Raw genomic sequence first — 21,389 nt, forward strand, 5'->3', positions numbered from 1 at the left:
AATGTTCCACGTGTGAAAGATGACTGGACGGTGTTGGGTAAACTGCTACTCGTACTTAGGCTGCTGCTAATGGACGGTGTTCATTTAGCCTAGATACCTTGAACCAATAGCACCGGCTGTCTGGTGTGCCGATGCTGATGCATCTGGTCAATGGCAACAGCACCACGGGTGTCTCCAGTGGAAGAATCTCGCGGCTACAGTCTAATGCTCCTTTTTTTTTGCGGCTACAGTATAATGCAATAAGGCAGGAAGAGGTTACGATTCAAAAGTAGGAAAGACATCACGTAATCTAACCTAAGTAGACCGATAACAACGGGTAGATCAGCCAAGTGGCAAGCACAAAAGCATTGCACCGGTGAGTGCAGTGAGAAGAAGCTTTTCTTCAGACTCATTTTAATTAATGAATTAAATAAAACTTTGTGCGGCCGGTGTGGATCAAGGCAAGAGCTAATTGACAATGGAGATGTCGGAGATCTTTCGAATGATCATGGATCTGCGATAATGACCGTCCACTTGTGCGGACCCCCCAGCCTCCCCAACAAGGTAATCTGCAACAATAAAGGATAACACAAATAACGTATACATATTCGCTAGATCCTGGAATGGCTCTGGCCGCCGGGGGCCAAGGTGATGGAGGTAGTACCAGACTGGAGAGGGACAGGGCACCATTGTGGCATTGTGTCACTTGTTGAAATGAGACGGGAATCGATGCCGCGGATTTTTTGGCAAATAATAAAATGCACTTCGGGTTCGAGAGGGGCGCCTGTATGTGTGGCCCGTGATGCTGTTGCGTGGCCGTACGACATGGAGGAGGGAGGGTAGGGTAGGGTACGGGGCAGGGCCAGGCAGGAAGAGGCCGGACCGAGTGAAGGGCCCGGATAAGAAAACAGCTCGGACGATTGGGTGTATTGGTGGGGCTGGGTCCCATCTGTCCGCGACCCTTTGCCAGAACATTTTGAATGGTTTTCGATGCGTCGCCGAGTGTAGCCAAAAGCTGACAGATGAGATATTCGTTGGGGATAGATTTTCTTTACAAGGGGATTCGTCGAGACATATGGGTCCGTACCAGTGGTGAAGGAGGCAGCCTGGCGTTGTCGGCCAGTCAATTCCTTATTTGACTAGGCCCTTCAAGTGTCCTGGGGCTTTTTGGCGAAAAATACTTTCCAGGTATGGTTTCTGTCTCCAACCCCACTCTCCAGGCACTCTTGAAATGCAACCCTCGACAACAAACGATTCATCATGGCAGACGCAGCACAAACATAAAAACAGACACGATTCGAAAAGAGCGTCCGTATATGTACAAGGCCCAGATGGCCAAACAACCATACTCTACTACTCCCTCCCGTCCATACTAAATTGTCGCTGATTTAGTACATGTATCTACAACTACTTCTAGCTTTGACGAGTTTGCTCAAAAATATTTAGCGAGTTTCAGCTGGCTAATACAGTGTAATAAGCCACATACAACAACAGATATGCTGCAAGGGAAGAAATAAAGAACGACAGGTATGCATGGCTGCCCTAAGATCTGCAGGTGCGGTATACCTCACCGCGCATCACATCAACTGGCCCATGATCATGTGCATAGCGATCCGGGCCAAGATACGCGCCAGTCTTCTCCAGGAGGGCCAAGGCCTCCTCCCTGCCGTGCTTTGAGGAGTAAAGGTTCAAGTATTCAATGTCCTACGTTACAAAATCATCAAGAAACAAGTGTTAGCTGCTGTAAGTTTCAGACAGCTCATAGTTATCTACTCGAAATCGGTGAAAGGCTGGAAGAATTCATTTGGTTATGTAACCAATCTAGCCAAAAGTTGTGCCCTTGAAAAACAAAAGGCAAGGTGAACTGGTGAAATAGGACAAAAATGAACTACTCCCTCCGTTCCAAATATAAGATGTTTTGGATATTTCAATATGGACTACCTACCGACTGAAACGAGTGAACAAACACACTAAAATGTGTCTATATACATCCGAATCAGAAAAAGTTAAAAAAATCTTATAATAGTGAATGGCGGGAGTAGCATTTTCAAAAAACAAAAACAGAAAGTATCACCTGCATGCCACTGAGAATGCGTTCAAGCCTGAGGGACGCAACTGGTTCCTTTGACGAAGAAAACACCTCGCCAGGGTAAAACAGAACCCCGTCGCCTGGAGGAAGGCCGCGTCGGAAACAGATCTGCAGCCACACATGACACAAGTTTGAGAATAAGATTAAACATAATATACCAAGTAAACAAAAACAGTCTACATTTGAAATGCAAAATAAACATTGAAGTCGGAATAACGATGTCAGATACCTGAATTAACAGGAAATGGTATATTTAAAGCACTAAATCATGTAACAATACAGATGCTGAAAGTTCAGCTTAAGATTAAATGAAGGGAGTATAACATAAGACAATCTCAAACCAAGAATATCATCCACAGATACACTAAAATAAGAGTTACTAGATACATCTCTATTAGACTTCTAGTCTTAATTTAGTAAGAAAACTATCTTATCACTTTCTTACACATTTATACTCCCTCCGTAAAGAAATATAAGAGTGTTTAGATTACTACTTTAATGATCTAAACACTCTTATATTTCATTACAGAGGGAGTACTTGTTACTCAATAGCAAACATGCTGTATGCATATAAGTTCAACATTCAAACCCATGTACAGGTAATATTTCTTGAAAATACCATAAAATTTTAAAATACGAGCACCAAATACAATAAATTTTAATTATTCCGAATGAAGTTCATAGATGGGAACATAAAATGGGACAGTGCTGAAGATATATGCAACTAATCACAATCATATTTCATGCAAGTCAACTACCTCCATGTCTACCAACAAAAAATGAATGTGAACTTGAAACTTCCATGAGCAAACAAGCATCCTAAATCATGTTTTCTTGCTTACAATGCAACACAAACATTTTTTTTAACCTATAACATGCCAGGCATATCCCCTTTTCATTTCTCCCAACACAAAATGAATCTAATGGAACTTTTGAAGAGATATTTGATGGGTTAGGAACAACCTCCAAAAAGTACTTGGAATTTTTGTCAATTGGTGCTTGAACAAGGGTTTGGTACTTGAACCAGGGGATTTTTCAAACTTACACCCCACATGTCACCGCGAACAAAACTAGCAGGCAAAAAATGATCACACCCTTCATAGGTTAATGTCACCTCACTGTATCAAGAGGTTTTCCAATGTATAGCATACCTCGGCACTTGGAATCATAGCCTTCTCGTAGCAGTTGGTACCCCAGTAAAGAAATCCTGTGCCACCCTCCTTCCATGCTCTCCACATCACTGCCCGATGCTGAGTTCCGCGCATCCCAAGGTGCCAATTTGGTTGAGGATCAGAAGGCCCCATACAAACATATGTCCACCACTCCTAGATACGATTAAGATGGTTTCATCAAGATAAAGGTCACGAACTTAAAAACCAGAGAGATTCATATACTTGCATATCTGAGAGAAAAAATCATAAATAATAAAACCACTCTATAAGTCTATATGAGAGAGCCATAGAAAATGCCATTGACCAAGACATCTTTTTAAGGTACTCCCTCCGTCCGGAAATACTTGTCTTAGAAATGGTTGTATCTAGACTTATTTTACTTATAGATACATCCATTTTCAACCATTTCTAAGACAAGTATTTCCGGACGGAGGGAGTAGTTGACTATGAAACTTGAGGTGGTTCGTAATTAAAACAGTAGGCTTCATGCCGATTGGTGATCAAACAGCCTAAAATACAGATGCCAATAGTACTCAACCATATCATCAAACTTGTATAGAAAGGTCTGAACCTCTGACTGCACTGGCAACACACAAGAAATTCTTCACTGCATCATTGAGAAGAGAGGGATTTGACAAAAGAACCCAACATTAGTTGAGCTATTTCAATTTTTGGCCTCAGAGCACCACCAGTGCTGCCACTTGTGAGGATGGTGCGGCCCCACCGAAGCGTCCCGAAATTGAGATTTTGGCAGTGCTACTGAAAATCCTCCATCATCTGATTTTGTCGTGTGTGCGACGGTGGGCTAGTGTTGCTGCTGTTGGGATCGAGGCAAGTGGAGGAGACAACATATGATGACTTTGACATGGTGGTGCTTCTCGGGCAGCCGGTCTCGAGCTCCGGGGTGAAAACCTTAGGTCTGACCCTACTTGGTTATACCTGGCAATGGCAGTGTTTTTACGCCGTTACCATGTTGCCATGTTGATGGAATTGCTTGGAGTTTGCTCGGACGTGAACTTCAGGGTGAAAACCCATGATTTGGCTTCGAGGGTTGGATCCGGCGATGGCGGCACTTGTGCGTCGTTCCCTTCTTGAAGGCATCACTTTTGAAGAACCTTTCTCATTGTCCTTGTGTTGTCAAGAGATAGTCGGTGTCAATGGTCTTGTTGTAAATAGTCAAATCGCTGTTTGATCGTTTTTTCTTTTCTTTTTCTTCCTCCGCCAAGGCAGAGCTTCAGTCATGTAGGACTTTGCTTTCTGCCGGCGTGAGTTTTTTTTTTGTGTGTGTTGGTGGTGGTTGTGTGCATCCTAGCTATGCAGAGGCCGGGTGTTGCTCATTGTGTTTGTATCCGCTTGATGCTTCATTATGAGTCAATAAAAACATTATCGAAAAAAATACATTGAGTCTATAGCATCAGACAAATTAATGAACGAGAACTAAGAATAGCAGAAGGATGGTACACAGGAATGTATGCAAATGCAGTTACTGGGCTCACATTGTCCATAGAAACACTACTCGTAAAAGAAAATGTTAAGGAATGTACACGCCATATTTTCATAAAGTTTATATGACTCATAAACATTTTTTTATACTTTATGAAAATATGGCATAAACCCACGCAAGCTGACATACTGTCACCCAACAACTTTAATTATACTTCTGATGAAATATACCAATAGATCAGAACAATGTTGTCAGAAGACAATGCTGTAACTTCATGAGACCCTTAAGCATGGAACACGCTTCCTAGAATTTGAAGTAGAATATCAAAGCATTAAAAATAATGTCTTTTTAAGATAACGTAAGGATCATCCTCCTGGCTGTAAACTTGTAAAGAAACTGTAAAAGGAAAATGGCACAAATGAAACGAAATAGAAACACAGAAACTGTAATTACTTCACCAAGGTCAGGTCGTAGTTCAGCAATAATATCCTTCACTAAGTCCTCTCTTGTGCCAAGAACCCATTCGCTGTATAAGAAAAAAAATAAGTGATGGAAATGGTTCTTCAGTCCTGTAGGTATGCATTTTGTTAGCAAGTCCAAAATTGAACAATGCATGACACTTCCGTTAGTTCGCACCAAGCCACCAATACTTATACTGGAGTAACTATCACATATCTCACACATCCTCAACATGTACAAGCGCTCTCAGTTTCATCAAATTGTCAATCCCATGTCAGTACAAAATTTATCTCAAACAGGGCATTGATAACTTCATATTGTTTGGTCCACTTTTGTTAACATAACTACCACTAACTTTCTAAACCCTGTGCACTCCACAAATAGCATAGGCTCGGGATTGGTATGAAAAGACAATTCAAGATATAGATAACCAAATAACACTTTAATGTTCTGAACCTTACACATTTTGTGTTTAACCAAACATCGTGAATCGATTATTGTCAAATATTGTCATATATATAGCTGGAAAAGCAAGTCCATGTCATGCCAAACCAGTATGACATCAGATGCTCCAGTTTTTGCAGACTAGCAATCCAGAATGAACACACAAGTGCCCAACAATGCATACCTAGTGCAAAAGATTTGTGTATGCGGACGTAGAACATTTGGAACTTTCGCAAAAGCCTCAAACGTAGAAGGAGCCAGTTCAGAACCACTTGGACCTACATTAGCCATTCAAATTGTAAGAAGAAATGACGTAGAGTATATGCTAAAGAAACTTAAGGTTTCCCAAGTACCAACTTCCATATAGTCATTATCTACCGGGTTTTTATCATTTATGACACTGGTTGTGTTTCACTACTCAGTTTTGCCACCAGAAATTTCAACTGCTCAAAAATGCCATCGCGTCATTAGGCGCATGCTCAAAAATGCCACTTGACACCATGATTGTCAGCTCAAATCTCGTTTGCCATGTCATAATGACCAAAATACCTATAGACCAACATGTCAGCTCTCCCTCTATCTCACTACAATAAAGTGTGGGTCCCACTTGATCCCAACAGCATTCTTATTTTCTCTAAAATTATTCGCTTGCTTACTCCTAACAAGTGGGGTCCACACTTATCATTGTGAGATAGAGCTGACATGTGGTTATAGGGGTATTTTTGTAATATAACATGGTCAACGAGTTTGACCTGAGAATAACGATGTCTAATGGCATTTCTCAGCAAACATCTAATGAAACGATGGCATTTTTGAGAAAACATCTCATGGAATGATGACATTTTTGAGCAGTTGAAATTTCTAATGGCAAAACTGAGTAGTGAAAAACAACCAGTGGCATAAATGATAAAACCTAATACCAGGCTGGGTAACAGAAATATTTTACCTCATGAGTCGCAAGCAAGTAATCAGATGTTCATTTAAGAAAACATATACAAAGCAAGCACAGTAGCTTAGCAATAAACAAAATAAATAAATAATTCTATGGTACATCAAATCTCAACAGTGATTAAACTAGTTTGAACTTGGAACATCTCAAAGTTCAAGATGGCACCCAAGAGAATTGTAATTATTCAACCCCATGTTTGATTCATTTTGCCACAAACTTCCAGTTTCACCTCCCTTCTTTGCTTCAGTTTGTTTCTCTACATTCCCCCATCATATTGAACACTAAACAATATACAGCAGTACTTTATTACCGAATTGTTTTCTAGCATGTTTGCTAAGCTGATTAAGTAACTTAGACTATATATCTACCTCAGTACAATGATCTCTTAATAGTATCAACACAAATACATACATATTCATTTCGGATCCAAATTAGTAGTGTTTTTTAAACAAGTGTACATCACAAGAAGAGCTTTACGTTTTGTCGTATATGAGTCCAAGTATGGAAGTATACTGACCAGCATAATAAGTTGTTAAAATACGCACATCGGGTGTGTATGTCCTTAACTCGTTAGAGATGTTGCGAATCACTTCGTACTGCTCCATATTCAATGGCTGAAAAAAACAAGAACAAATTGTAAGATGATGATATGTATCTCTTTTCGATGAAAAGAACAGGTGGGCCATATACATGAGTTGATGTGGTTTGACGCATCAGCATAGAGTTCAACTGGTTTGGCACTTAAGCACTTAAGCACATGCATAGCACCTGAGTGTATAGGTGCAATAGTGCAAACCATTTTAGTTTCAGCACCAGATTAAAATGGACCCACAAGAACGAGATGCTTCATGAATTATTGCATGACCCTTCACAATTTTAATGTTAAACTCAAGCGAGTTAGAGGAAATAAATGTAGAAGTTTGCTAGAAATAAACATTTGTCTTGTTCTTTCTACTTTATTTCAACTCCTAGATTGTCAGGGATTGCAGTTTTTCATGCAAAAAGAATGAACGCAATGAATGAAGCTATGCTAAGTTGGAATCTACCTTCAAAACTTTATTTCCTGATTCTGTTTTTATGTTGATTTGGTGCTCAAACCAAAAAGGTTTGAGTAGCGTAGCTGTATGTATTGCCTCATGGTTTGCACCAGAATATTGCCAAGGTGCAAGATGCTGAGGTGCAACCATCAGCTGCTAGCACATAGAAGGTCGAAGCTACACTCACAACTCACATAGAACAAACTGCCAATATACAGTTTTCTCAAGAATCAGGATATCCTAGGAGCATAGAAGCGACTTAGTTGGCTAAATGAAGTTGGGATCTACCCTTCGAACCAATTAAGGAAGGGTTAGCTCAACAGTCAGCGGCAGGTCCTAGTCAGCAATTACATGTAGGCATATAGCAGTGTGTACTGAGCACTAGTGTTCTTTGACATGTTGCATTGGCATCATCATTATATAACAAAAGCAGTTGCAGTCATCCAAATTAAACAAAAATGCTTAGGTAGCATTGACTATTAACTACCCTGTGTTTCACAATACTGACAACTAATGCAAACGATGAGGGACGAAAATACCCTCGGTAACATCTCAAGCATGTTAACATGGGTAACAAATACAAGGAATTCACAGGTTTGATAGGGCAATTTGGGAAGTTCGCCTAGGGATTCATGAGTTGCATCTTTCTATTTACGACGCTTAAGCCTGGCGTGGTTCATTAATTGCTGTTAGTCATAACTCATAACTATATTATCGTCCCAACTGCATAGAACTAGGCAGGACCTAATGGCATTTGAAAACTATGTGACATCACACTACGCAATATAAGCATAGCAATGCTTGAACTTAGTGTTGTAGAACCATGTCACCCGATATAGCAACAACAACAACAACAACAAAGCCTTTAGTCCCAAACAAGTTGGGGTAGGCTAGACGTGAAACCCATAAGATTTCGCGACCAACTCATGGTTCTGGCACATGGATAGCAAGCTTCCACGCACCCCTGTCCATGGCTAGTTCTTTGGTGACACTCCATTCCTTCAGATCTCTCTTTACGGACTCGATATAGCATAGAAGTAAAATCATGCACCTCATCCCACAAGTAGAAGTAAGCTTTTGACCAATGAGCCTCTGTTTTCAAGATTTCAACCTCTCTTCGCAGAGAATTTTTTGCTGCATCAGTACTGTTGTGCATCAACAAAGGAACGAAATTAATAGAAGAGAAGTAAACAAGCTGATATGAAATTTAGTAGAAATTCTAGCATTACCATGACAGAATAGGCGCGTACGGTACAGCATATGCTGCGAGTCTTGGATCAGAGTAATATTCATTAGCCTTTGGATGATCAGCTAAAAGAACAAAGACAAAGTAGGAAAATCACATCTGAGAATAAATTTACATAAAGCAGCATACTCTTTTTTTTCTATAGAAATAGATGCATTACCAGGCCAGGGGCATGTGTACGCAAGAATACGCATGCTATCGCCCCATCTGCAGAAAAATGGACTGATTCTGTACTGGAGGAGCCACCTGAAGTGATGATCCAGTGCATCATACCACCCTTTGGTGCCATGCTCCAAACAAAACCGGTCTTCAATGACAGTTTCAGATATCTAATATAGTTAAAGGACAACGAATGCATACAAATACAATTCAAATGCAAAATGATGATAGCTGCAATACCTACATAGACAACTCAAATATAAATTCTCAACTGCAGGTTTGCAAATTGAATGTGTCTTGCACCACAAAGAAGGCATATGGAATTCCTCATATCATAATATGTCAGAACATTACTACATACTAAAGGAGAATATTGCCAGGATACACCAAAAACAGCAGGTAAGGAAGGTGTCAGTGGGAGAGTGAAATCCCACACAGTCAAGCTTAACTTGACACGAACAGCAACATTGTTCATAACATCTTCATCCATCATGTCCCCTAATCCATTATTCTCATGGCAGTCCTGGAATGCTGGAAGTACTAGCATCCTCCTCAGTGTGGTTGAAGTTGATGATAATCTTAGTATCTGCATGTTATACACTGTAAGGAAAGGAATTATGTGCTGGTATGTGAAGTGTTATTGACAGATAAAATACCATTTCCTCTGACGATGAGTGGTCTCTGGATTCAGTGATACCAAGACAAGTCTTTAATTCTTTATACAGCTGGTATCTCTCAGATTTTGGTAACGAGTCTGCCTTGGAACTGCCACCAAATACATAGCATAAAAATAACAGTTAATAACTCAAATGATGAATAACTAACAGACATAGATGCATATGTGGCTACAATTCCAGGCTAAATATCATCTGGACACACGTTACCACCTGCAAGCATCAGATTGGCACACATCCAATACCCGCATCTCAGACCTAAGCTCAGAATTCTAGCTCCAGGATGAATAAGAACTATTTGTAAAGATGTTTGCTTGTTTCATAAACTGAACCCCATCCAATGTACTAACATTATTGGAAGCATATAAGAAAATCAGAGTCGTGAACTCACACTAGGTTTCAAATTAGCACTTCATATGGGATCATGATAATGCAAGTCCATGGAAAGTTCAAAAACTTGGAACAAACAGAAAACACTGTTTTGGTTTTTACAAGACGCAACTATAGAAACTCATATCAAACTCTAATGGCTGGATTTTCCACCGACAATATATACCAAGAGAATATGACCGTACAGTAAAATAAATTATTTCCAATACTTTATATGTCTTCTCATATTGATATCTCGTTCCAGTATGCCATTTGGTCACTTGCGTAAGTGGTTAGAATTTGTCCTCGTGTTTTTATCCAAGCAATTCGAGCAGATTATACTACCATTTGTGACATAAGTACATGACCAAATAAGTAGCCAATTTAAGCTTACTCTGAGTCTGTCCTCACAGCAGTAATACATATTTCTCCTTCATATAGACCAGGCTCTTGCCCACAAGGAACATTTAGTGAGACCCATACTGCAGTTGTCTCCCTGTACAACAAAAGCAACTAGCAATTATTAAAAAGAATGAAGACAAATGTTTCAATCATGTGGCTAGCTAAAGCACAGAAGCAGTACCCAGGAAGTAGGTTTATTTGTGGACTGGAAGGATCAATAGGCACAAGGGCATCTGGTACACCTAATATAGGCACCACACGTCGCAACGTTATAGATTGACCAACCACTAACCTGATACAGCATTGTTATAATCATCCAAAGTAGAATGTGCACATCTTGGTTAGCCACTGAATGAATTCAAAATTTAAACAAACAAACCTTCCTCCAGAGGATGAGCATAGATCAGTGCACTGAATCTGCACAGGCCCTGCAATACCTGAACTGGCCCATGAAACTTTTGGACGTAACGCGATTTGAAAACTTTCCCTTTCATTTCTTGCTGCCAAAAGGTTAACCTGAAGGGATTTTGGAAGGAAGATGATAAAATGAGGAATCTAATAGTAACAGAGCAGTACCAGATCATAAAGCAGTCGGATTGGTGAACAACAGCATGTCCCAAGTTACAGTCAAAAAAAGAAAAATGATCAGAAGGAACAAAAATATGGCACGACTCTAGAGCATTCTGCATAGTGCAGTGAAGCAATAGATTATATGTTCTTCTAGCAGTGCTATTAAAATTAAGTACAACTTACATGTTCTAGAGGTCGAGGTGCTTCTTGTTGGCTAACATTTGCTGTGCTGGGCATAGACCAAACATGCAAAAGATCTGCCGAGTGCACCTTAGTAGGGTCAATCACACTAGAACCTAGATGCGACCCCTGCAAGCCTCCATCCACCCAGCCATAACTAGTGCCTCCTCCAGCTACACCCTCCACAGGTGGTACAGATATTTCTTGTGTCTTACTTACTGTGATAAGAACAAAAATATCTGTGATCAGGCTACATAACCAGAATTTAAGCTCCAAAGTTTCCTTCATTGCTGATAAAAGTAAAAAATCTCAATATACACAAAAAAATAGTTATCAATCACCAGTTCTTATATGTAAAAGTCAGTTCCAGTTGTGACATAGTATGCACTGAACTTATGCAAACACTTGTTATACGAGGCTCGAATACCTGTATTTGACAACAAACAGACCGAGAAAACATTGAGTGTGCTAAACTATGTAAACTTTAAAATACTGTGCCCTTTCCCTGATGCAATTTCAATATCTTCATCACAGTGCACATGCCTTGCTCAACTAAATCATATTTCCTGGGTTACAACTTACAAGTAGGATATTAGGCAAATCTTACGTTGCCATATAAGTGCTGGGAATAAAGGCAAACCGCCAGTTATGTGAATCATCGGATACCATCTCCTAAGATTATCTGAACCTAAACCCAAAGTGCCTGATAAATATGGATGCATAGATTAATCGCAGTTCTACGACAAGTCCAAATTCAGTAGTACGCAGGTAACCAGGATATCAGATATAGGTGAGCATCTGTAAGCTCGCATGGAGTGGGTGCCTAAGAATTCAGTAAGCTGGGAGAAAGGGAAAAAACAGGTAGGCTTTTGATGCATTCACTAGGTGGGATGATGCCTTGCATGATTCATTTCTTATTTTGCAATTATATCTGCTTGCTGGATATTGTGTGTGATCAACTAGATGCGTGTCTGGATTTAGTTTGCAGGTGATCCGTGATCACCAAACTGAACAGGTGTACACTCTTAAGCTCAGAACTGAGAACAGAACGGGGTCAGAGGAATGACCAACCCCATCTGAATTTTGATGAGATCGGAACTAGCTGCAACATTTCCGCCCAAGTTGTGCTCAGTGATCAGGTCAGAAGCAAACTTGCCATCGTGATGCTGAGATAGAGTTAGCATGACCCGTTCACAATTCAGTAACCTATTCGATAACCGTCCCTTGCACAGGCGGATGCTGAGAGTAACAGCGAGCAAGCTCCACGCATTGCGCGGCACAACGCAGCCTCAGCTCGTGCGCGGTGGATTTCAGGGTCGCCACCGCCGCGGACACCCGAGCACCATGCGGACCGAGCAACACCAGCGCTCGCTAATCCTACGGCAGCTCCACGCGCGAAGCAGCTGAAGCAAACGGAGAAGGAAATGGGCGCGGGGGGCTCCGGGTCCGGGGCGGACGGGCGATCGAGCTGTCCCGGGCAGCAATCCAGCACGATGAGGCCGCGGAGAAGGGGGCGGCGCGTACCTGCGGCGGAGCTGGGGTCGCTGGATTCCATGGCGCCGGCGGCGGGGAGCGATCGGTCGGTCGGTCGGTCGAGGAGGGGGGCAGAGCGTGGGCTGCTCTGTTGGATAGTGGGGGAGGGGGGATGAGGCGAAGGAAGTGGGGAACGGGGGGAAGCGGAAGAGGACGGTTTCCTTTGATCGTGCTGTCCAACGTCCCGGCTCCCGAGAAGGACGAGGGCCCCACGGAACCACGTCGCCCCGAGCGCGGGTGAGGGGCGCGGCCCGGGCCGGCCGTGGCGGCCTCTCAATGATCGATCGATCGCCCCGGTCCCGGCGACTGCGCGCGCCGCGCCGCGCGGCTTGCGAAATCCGCCTTGCGCTATGCGGTGGCGTGGTGCCGTGCGTGTGTGTCCGCCTCTAGAAGACGCGCCCAATTGAGTATTGTCCCCGCTTCAGAATCGTCAGTCCGCAGCAGAAAGGTTTCGTTTCATCTTGGGCAGATGTGATCAAATCCTATTTCTCAGCTACTGCACTTTGCTTCCATGATTCAGATCAGACCGTTCGCGGCCAGCAGCATGTCAAGGGCACCCTACTGCGGTTTGAGACACTTTTTACACCTTCCAAGGACACATGCTGATTTCTGCACGGCCGTTCTAGCTGCAGCTTAATCCCTAAGAGCAAGATGCGTACCGTAAATTTCGTCTGCGGTAATGCTCTAAAACGAATCTGCGATATCACGCACGGCACGGCAGAACAGATATGCTAAAAACGGTACTGCAGATTTAAAATGATTTTCGCACTACAAAGTTTAGAGCACCACCATCGGAGTTCATCATGCATTCTATAGCATAAACCCATAGTTCAAACTAATTTTAACCTAGGGATCTGTCGCGGCTCCCACGCCCACGGGCAGATTGCGGCAAGGGGGGGGGGGGACCCGTAGATATAGAGGCAGAGGGGCCAATATGTGGGCCACTTGTATATTTTTTATAGGCCAGGCTAGATATAAAACCACAAAAACACTAAAACTACCAGAATTATGCCGGCCGACAAGGTTTTGCAGCATCTGCTAGAGTTGCTCTACTGCCGCAAAAAAAAAAGAGACAGAAACAACATATAAACTGATGACACACACATAAAAAAAGGAAAAGAAATAAACGAATTGTGAAGTCACCAGTTACAGCCGTTAACATAGCTCACTGCACCCATCAAGTGTGCTTGTCAGGTAACAACATCTCACGCTTAAGACTAATCTAAACGAGCAACAAGATTCCAAGATACACGAGCCATACAAAACCAACCCCAGTTACATTGCAAAATTCTCCGTCTAGGACTGCATGGCGTCATCCCCATCTGAATCCCCTTGCACTTCACTGAACATGTAGTCGCTCTGGCTGTCGATCAAGAACTGCGTCGATCTCTTCACGTCCAGAAACAGGTGGTACACCCGGCTTATGTCCTCCATCTCCACCACCTTGCCCTTGCGCTTCTGGCAAGCCAGGCCGGCAGAAGTGATCAGCTGGATTGCGTACCTGAGGGAGGTCTCGGTGCCAATCTTTGTGAGCAGATCCTTGCCCTCAGCAGACATTTCAACGTCTTCTTCCTCGCACCTGATGTCTAAGATCTTCCTGATCTCCTCCGCCGTGTATGGTTGTGTTGTGATGATCAAGAGGCGGTCGAGAAAATCCGACGGTATACCATGTGGTGACCGGTAGTTGGTCCCGCGTATTGTTGTAATACCTCGATTCGTCGCAATAACAAGGATCGGAGCCATGTCATTCTCCAGAGCACGGTTGAGGAAGGAGAAGCATTCAATGTCCAGCATGTGGACTTCATCGATAAACAGAACGCCAGGGACGATCTCAGCCTTCCCTTCCTCTCTCCATTCGGCAACTTTTGTGTCGATCTGCTCCCTAACCTCTGCACGAATCTCACCAGTGTCACCAGTGAAAAGTGCAAGGAAGCCTTGTGTCCTGAACAGGAATAAAAAGATAACAAAAATGAGTTGGTTGGGGCATTTAAATTCCCAAAGTAAACTACACTCGTTGTCTAGAATATGCATATGAAACAAAATACTCTTTTGTATCATGCGATGTGATCAAGGATGCGATGGGGAAAAAGAAAACTTTGCTGGTATAAGGAAGATTGTAACAGAAAAGTTTGAAATTGTTCAAAACTATTTAAAGCAGCACTGTCATCTAAGAGAAGTATAGAATAATGTCAATAGTTTGGCATCAAAGACCTTCAGGAATAAAAAGATAGCAAAAATGCCACAGTAAACTACAGTCGAATACGCATATGAACCAAGATACCCGCTTGTATCATCTGATGTGATAAAGGATGGGGGGGGGGGGGGGGGGAGGGGGGACTTTGCTCGTATAAAGAAGATTGTAAAAGAAAAGTTTGAAAAAGTTCAAAACTATCCAAAGAATTAGTATCATCTAAGAGAAGCATAGAACAACGTCAATAGTTTCACGGAGAAGACCTTCAGCTAATAACAGCATCAATATCAGTTACAGATATCAACGGCTGCAGATATCTGCAGAATGTATGGATGCAAAATATGTTTAGCCCATCTCTGAGAACAGCTTCTATTTCCTTATACATGTATCATCTAACTTGTACAAATACTATATTGACTTATGTTCATAGAACCATGTTTCTTTACATGAGCATCCCTGTAACAAACTGGAAGCTGCAAGATATCACAGATCATTTCTTTTGTATAAGAGTGGAAGGATCCTGCTGGATAAAATAGCACTCTGTATTTCTCTATGAACCAAAAAGCATACCAGAACCCAGTTTGTGCAGCGAGGACCAGATGAAACCACCTTTTCAAAGGTACTCCCTCTGTAAACTAATATAAGAGCGATTAGTTTACGGAGGGAGTATCAGCTAATCTTATGGCATGATAAAACTATAGTACGCACTCTCAATTGCACCTTCAAATTACCCGCATAACTCTATTAAATTCAACAGTTGTTAACAGGATTGGTGTTTCGCAGGGGGTGGATATTGATTGCAGGATCTTAATTGCCTATAATCTAATTTCAGAGGAATGATTTGCTAAAACCAATAGCACACCTGAACTGTGGCCTTGTAGGTTAATATTAACAATTAGCTGGTCAGCAAGTTTTTTTAACATTCAACCAAAATGGTGTGACAAACATGAAAATGTGGTTTATACTACAACACTGTTGTACATGAAGACATGAAAACTGATTATAATTTCTACATCCAATTTGGTTATGTCATGCATTCCATGGAAATATGCCTACGACTTAAAATACATTAATCAGAAGTCTCTGCTCGAATTTGTTCCAAATTAAAGCTCAGAGCAAGACTAGCTCGAGTAACCAGCAGCTAGATGATCTTATTCACTAACAGATAATTATGCATGAATCAGTATAGGTAAGGTCTAAAACAACAATAGATTGGCATACTAAAGCAGATGCTTTACAGTTCAGGATGTGCAAGTTTAGTATAAGTGAATCATTAACATAGGGTTACAGTATCCTTCGCTAAGCGAATAAGTTCCTGCAAACAGTAAAAATACTCCTTTCTGCAGATTTTTTTATAATAATACAAAAGTAGTTTGTGGGACGATGGATAGTCTATCACAGTGGTGACAAACACACACACTAAGCATAGCCTGGGTAGTTCAAAGTCACCAACAGTTATCCTACTTATTAATAGGTTTTAGTTCACAACAAGAATTATGGAACGGAGGGAGTAGAATATAAAATTTTTACACCTAAATTTATATATAATCCTTTTGGGAGACGTGTAACTAGCAAGTGTCCTCTTGTGGCAGTAATGAGCAAAACCATGCGCCCTTCAAGGTTTCTATCTACTACATCGTGAAGGTTCAATGCAAATTACTGTCTAGTTTCTAGAGGCAAGAAAAGTGGCTTCATTGTTGTATGTCCAATTCTCTAACTAGGACAAATTTCTGCGAAGGAGGTGTGAAGTTACCTGCTATTGATGACATCAATCTCATGTAAGGTAACGCAGTGCATAACCTCCTTGCGCTTCTGGAGCTCTCCTTCAGGGCACTTGACAAACTTGGTGTGCGCACCAACAGCATCATAATCCCGTGACCTCCCAATGGAGCGGCCAAGCTTGGTAACCTTCCCGGAGGCCTTGTCCAGCGCAATCACATCCCCGCTCTGTACCTTCTCCTTCCCCAGGGCCTCAATCATCTTCCCACCCAGCTCATACACCGTCTCCATGTCCGTGGTCTTCAGCGTGAGCCTTCCAGTCTTGCCGGCCGCGGTAGCACCTGAAGGTATGCCCGAGCTACTGGCGGAGACAGGGCGGTCGATTGAGATCTCAACGACCTCGCCCTCAATGATCTCCGCCTCCTCCTTGATGCGAACGCCAATGGCGCGGCGGAACGCCTGGGTGAGCGCCTCGGTCTTGGAGAGGTCGAGGGAGAAGAGCTCGGAGGCAGCGACGGAGGCGAAGGGCGTCTCGGCGCCGAGCGACTTGGCGATGCCCATGGCGAGGGCGGTCTTGCCGGTCCCTGGCTGCCCTGCGAGGAGGACGGCGCGGCCGGCGATCTTCCCCTGGCGGATGAGCTGGAGGATGAGTCCAGCGGCGCGGCGCGCGGGGAGCTGGCCGACCATCCCCTCCGAGGCATCGCGGGCCTCGATGGAGGAGTCCAGCCCCAGCCCCCGGATGTGGGAGTGCGCGCCTATGCGCTCGATGCGGGTTAGGTCGCGGCTCTCCGACAGCCGCTTCAGCTCCGCCATGATCACCGCCCGCCGCCGCCGCCGCTTAGATGTTGCCCTTTTTCGTGAGCTGGGGGAAGAAGGTTTAAGGCTAGAAGGGGAACGAGCTAGGGTTTAGCAGTCGCCGGTCAGGTGGGGATATATGGAGGCGGAGGGGAGGAGGAAAGGAGGGGAGAAAAATGAGAAGAGCGGAAGTGTGTTTGTCGTCTTGATCGTAATGGGCCGGTATCTTCAGCCCAGATGTAATGCCATCCCCCCTCCTTCTCAGAGAAAACAAAAGTGCTAACAGGACCCCCTACAAAAACAATGCTTCTCCTTAAAAAACAAGGACGCTGATAACGCTCACACGTATGATGAAAGTGATATCCGTCCACATGTCTTATAACACACAAACTGCGTCAAATCACCGCATGCATGCATGTGAGAATCTTTTTTGATTTTCAGTTTTTAAAATGATTTATTTTTTAAATGAAAAATTCGATTGAAGATTCGTTTTCATCATTAAATTCATCATCACGAGATCTTCGAAACTAGATCTCATATCAATATGTTTCGACGACATTTTGGGGGGGGGGGGGGGTTTAAAAGTTGCCATGTCTATTGCACATGAATTGTCATGGTGTTTATGCTGAAGTTGACATGATATGTTCCAGCTATTTTCTGCTACATTTAAAAATAAATTCATAATTTTCATGATTCATACACTAAAATTGCCATGAACCATAAATTAAAATTGCCAAAATACATGCACTTAAAATTGGCATGATTCATACAAAAAATAATTTTCATGATCAAAGTACTGAAATTGTCATGGTCAAAATACTAAAATTGCCATGCTCTATAAACTAAATTTGTCATATGGCAACTTTAGTGTAAACACTATGACAACTACGTTGTAAATATCATGGCAACTTTTGAGCAAAAAAAATCATCATATCAACATGGAATCTAGTTTAAAGATCTCGTCAAGACGAATTTAATGATGAAAATAAATTTTTAATTGAATTTTTTTAATTAAAAGATAAAATATTTTTAAGCCAAAAATCAAAAAGATCCACGTTGATGTCATCTGTTTTGACGTGACAAAATGAATGATAATGAAGGAGTTTGAACTATGTTGCTTCATGTCACACATGTGGACATTAATATTTGTGAAAAACAAAAACAATGCTAACAGGCGGGATTACTCAGCTTCCTCTGTCACTTTGGAATACATCCGTTCCATGTCTCAAAAAAATACATCTGTTCCGTTAAAAGATTAAAATTTTCTTAGGACATCTAACACAACACTTCTTGCCGGTATACAATGTGCTAAAACGCCACAATATGTCTAACACGGTGTTATGGGAGCTCCTATACGGTGCTTTAAGCATCCGGTTCAGATAGCTGGTGCTCACTGCCGCCCCCTAGTGAGCCAGCCCACGACACGCAGCACAACGAATTTTAAGAGCATCTCTAACAGGCGCCAAATGCGTTGTACCTAAAAAATAACTTTAGCACATGTCTATCGTCTGGTTTGTCGCGGCGCGCAACGCTGGCTCCAGCAGCCGAGCTAAAATGCAGCGCGTGCGCTATTCCAGCAGCGCCAAAAATGCAGCGCGCGCGACTCTCGCACAAACAACATATACATTTGAAAACAGAAGCAAAAAGATCAAAACAAACAAAAATAAATAATTCAATTTCGTTTATTACAACTCAAACAAACAATTTATCGTTCAATACAACAAATAGTGCAATTAAACGCAACAAATAGTTCAACAATACAATAACGAACGCACAAATCATGATGCTCTTTGTCGTCCATTTCATACCCACCACTCCTCAATGAGATCCTTCTGAAGATCATTATGCGCTGCGGGACGTCGAATGGCATGACAGGAGGCGTTTGTTTCTAGGTGTTTTGTCGAACACCTTGCGGGCACCGAGCGGCAGCGAGCGCGCGGACGCTGTTCGTCGGAGGACCAGCGCGCGCGGGGCAGCGGGACTAGAGGGGGGCCGGAGAAAGCGCGCGCGGGACGGGGATAGGCCGGGGAAGCGTCGGAACGGTCGCCGGCTGACGCGGTCGGCGGCGGCGGCGCGGCTGGAGGGTGGTGGGAGGTGTGAGCGAGCGCGCGGGAGCGGACGCAGCAAATAAGCGACCGCGATTGCATTTCGGCCCGCGCGCTGGACTACGTATGCCGCACGCGTTGTTTTCGTGCGCCCGCTGGAGCAACTATTTTCGCTTGCGCGCGCGCTAAAATGGAAAATTTTACGGCGCGACGCTATTTTAGCGCGTCTGTTGGAGATGTTCTTATAGAGCAAAAAACACCCTAAAAGTGTTGCTTTCATGAGCAATCGACATCGCGCCGTCCCGCTCCAGTGCCGGTTGCCTAACCACTAGAGCAGCAAGGCGCTTGTAAGTCATTATCGCATGAACATTTTAAGAATAAGTGCGGCCGCGCAATTAATTGCACAAAGATTTTTTTAAAAATGTGAATGAAATTCGAAAGTTCATAGATTTCAAAACAAATCACGAATTCAAAGAAATTCACAAATTAGATAAAAAAAGTTCATCCATTTTTGAAAAGTTCGCAAATTTAAAAAACATCAATTTTAAAAATCATTTCATCGATTTTGGAAAAAAAATCATCATTTTTTTAAAAAACAACGATTTTGAAAATAGTTCATCAGTTCTGAGAAAATTTCATTGTTTTAAAAAAATCACAAATTTTGAAAAATGTTCATCGATTTTGAAAAAAGTTCATGGATTTTTGGAAAAGCTCGACTATTTTGAAGAAAATGTTCATCGATTTAAAATCACACATTTAAGAAAATAAATAAATAGAAAAGAAAAAACAGAAGAAAAAAAAGCAAACTGGAAAAAGGATAAAAGAACAAATAAAGTTACTATACACAAGTGCGTAATGTCCCTAATGGTTAGCCCAGCGCGCTGTGCGCATGAAGCGCTAAATAGGATTCGCCCAGTGTTGTTCACACGTTGAAATATGAGGGTGGGCCTAAGGCTTATTTAACAATTTTAGAAAATCTCTAAGAGTCCATATGGGATATATGGCAATGGGTGTGATGCAAAGTTTAGTCCATACCGCTAGTGAAGAAGGAGTTGGGCCTCCTTATAAGGGATTCTCTTCCGCATGCTATTGGAGCTTGAGAAGAGAAGTGGTTCTCGCGCCGTGGTTGCAGGAATGACCCGAGCCGAGCCCATACCTATGCGCTTACTTTTGTCGGTCAGGAACGGAGACCCCGCCTCTTCGGATTCTATACGGGAGAGGGACGATTATGTTTTTGGGGGGCGTCTCCTACGCGACTGCTCGCCGCCGTTCGCCCGCGTCGTCTTTGTCGTCATCATGTCCACCACCAACGAAACCGACCGTGCCGCCGCCGAGAAACTCAAAGCCGAGAAGAAGGCCGCCGAGGACGCTGCTGCTGCCACCGCCACCGCCATGGTCGCCGTCTGGCCGATTGGAGGGTATAACTCGTTTATCCCGCTCCTATCGATTTCTGTTTTAGCCATGCTAGCGTTATACGTAGATGTATCTGTTGTTAGCGTAGTATGTGCTTGCGTGACCAAATATCAGCATGTGTTTATTTCTGTCAATGAGATGCTAGTAATTTACTCGTGGATTTGATTGATCGAAATATTGCTAATATATTCAACAAGACACTCCTTCATTGAGTGCTCAATGTCCACGTGTGTTTGGGCTTTGACAAAAGAAGTTCTTGAACATATGATGCATACTACGGCCAGTGCAAGAAATTGTCTGTTCTCACTACAGGCTTCACTATCGCATGATCATTTCGTTGGTATGGCCGTGACTTTATGGATAATTTGGATGGCTGGGAGCAAAGCTATCCATGAAGATGATTTTCAATCTCCTCTTGCGACACATTTATTCATTATGATATGTCTAACGGATCTTGAATCATCACAGACCAAAAGTCCCACTCATGGACCCCCAGTTAGGGTGCAACATAGGACGTCAT

The 21,389-nt window shown here is 42.7% G+C and overlaps 2 protein-coding genes across 5 annotated transcripts; both read right to left on the reverse strand.

Moving 5' to 3' along the window:
* Positions 1 to 1,256: 1,256 nt before the first annotated feature.
* On the reverse strand, positions 1,257 to 13,101 carry LOC125536547 (alpha-1,6-mannosyl-glycoprotein 2-beta-N-acetylglucosaminyltransferase). 4 transcript variants are annotated; one of them, XM_048699781.2, is made up of 16 exons: positions 12,698 to 13,095; positions 11,177 to 11,391; positions 10,803 to 10,939; positions 10,605 to 10,715; positions 10,416 to 10,517; positions 9,635 to 9,743; positions 9,364 to 9,564; positions 8,980 to 9,148; positions 8,803 to 8,884; positions 8,625 to 8,718; positions 7,082 to 7,150; positions 5,772 to 5,865; positions 5,138 to 5,253; positions 3,220 to 3,393; positions 2,054 to 2,176; positions 1,257 to 1,683 (listed from the first exon to the last, which is right to left on the reverse strand). In XM_048699781.2, exons 1-16 carry the CDS (start codon positions 12,726 to 12,728, stop codon positions 1,522 to 1,524), a joined length of 1,989 nt encoding a protein of 662 aa, XP_048555738.1. In that variant the 5' UTR covers positions 12,729 to 13,095; the 3' UTR covers positions 1,257 to 1,521. The 4 variants fall into 4 exon arrangements, with proteins under 4 accessions (XP_048555738.1, XP_048555739.1, XP_048555741.1 ...); XM_048699782.2 differs by having other exon boundaries at positions 5,138 to 5,210; positions 7,054 to 7,150; positions 12,698 to 13,092; XM_048699784.2 differs by lacking the exons at positions 1,257 to 1,683; positions 2,054 to 2,176 and adding an exon at positions 4,915 to 4,987 and having other exon boundaries at positions 3,257 to 3,393; positions 12,698 to 13,101.
* Positions 13,102 to 13,811: 710 nt separating this feature from the next.
* LOC125536546 (P-loop containing nucleoside triphosphate hydrolases superfamily protein) lies at positions 13,812 to 17,582 on the reverse strand. The gene is made up of 2 exons (XM_048699779.2): positions 16,651 to 17,582; positions 13,812 to 14,648 (listed from the first exon to the last, which is right to left on the reverse strand). Exons 1-2 carry the CDS (start codon positions 17,427 to 17,429, stop codon positions 14,003 to 14,005), a joined length of 1,425 nt encoding a protein of 474 aa, XP_048555736.1. The 5' UTR covers positions 17,430 to 17,582; the 3' UTR covers positions 13,812 to 14,002.
* Positions 17,583 to 21,389: the final 3,807 nt, after the last annotated feature.

This window comes from Triticum urartu, chromosome 2A, assembly GCF_056163025.1.
Source record: "Triticum urartu cultivar PI428250 chromosome 2A, HENAU_Tu73, whole genome shotgun sequence".
NCBI classification, from domain to species: Eukaryota; Viridiplantae; Streptophyta; class Magnoliopsida; order Poales; family Poaceae; genus Triticum; species Triticum urartu.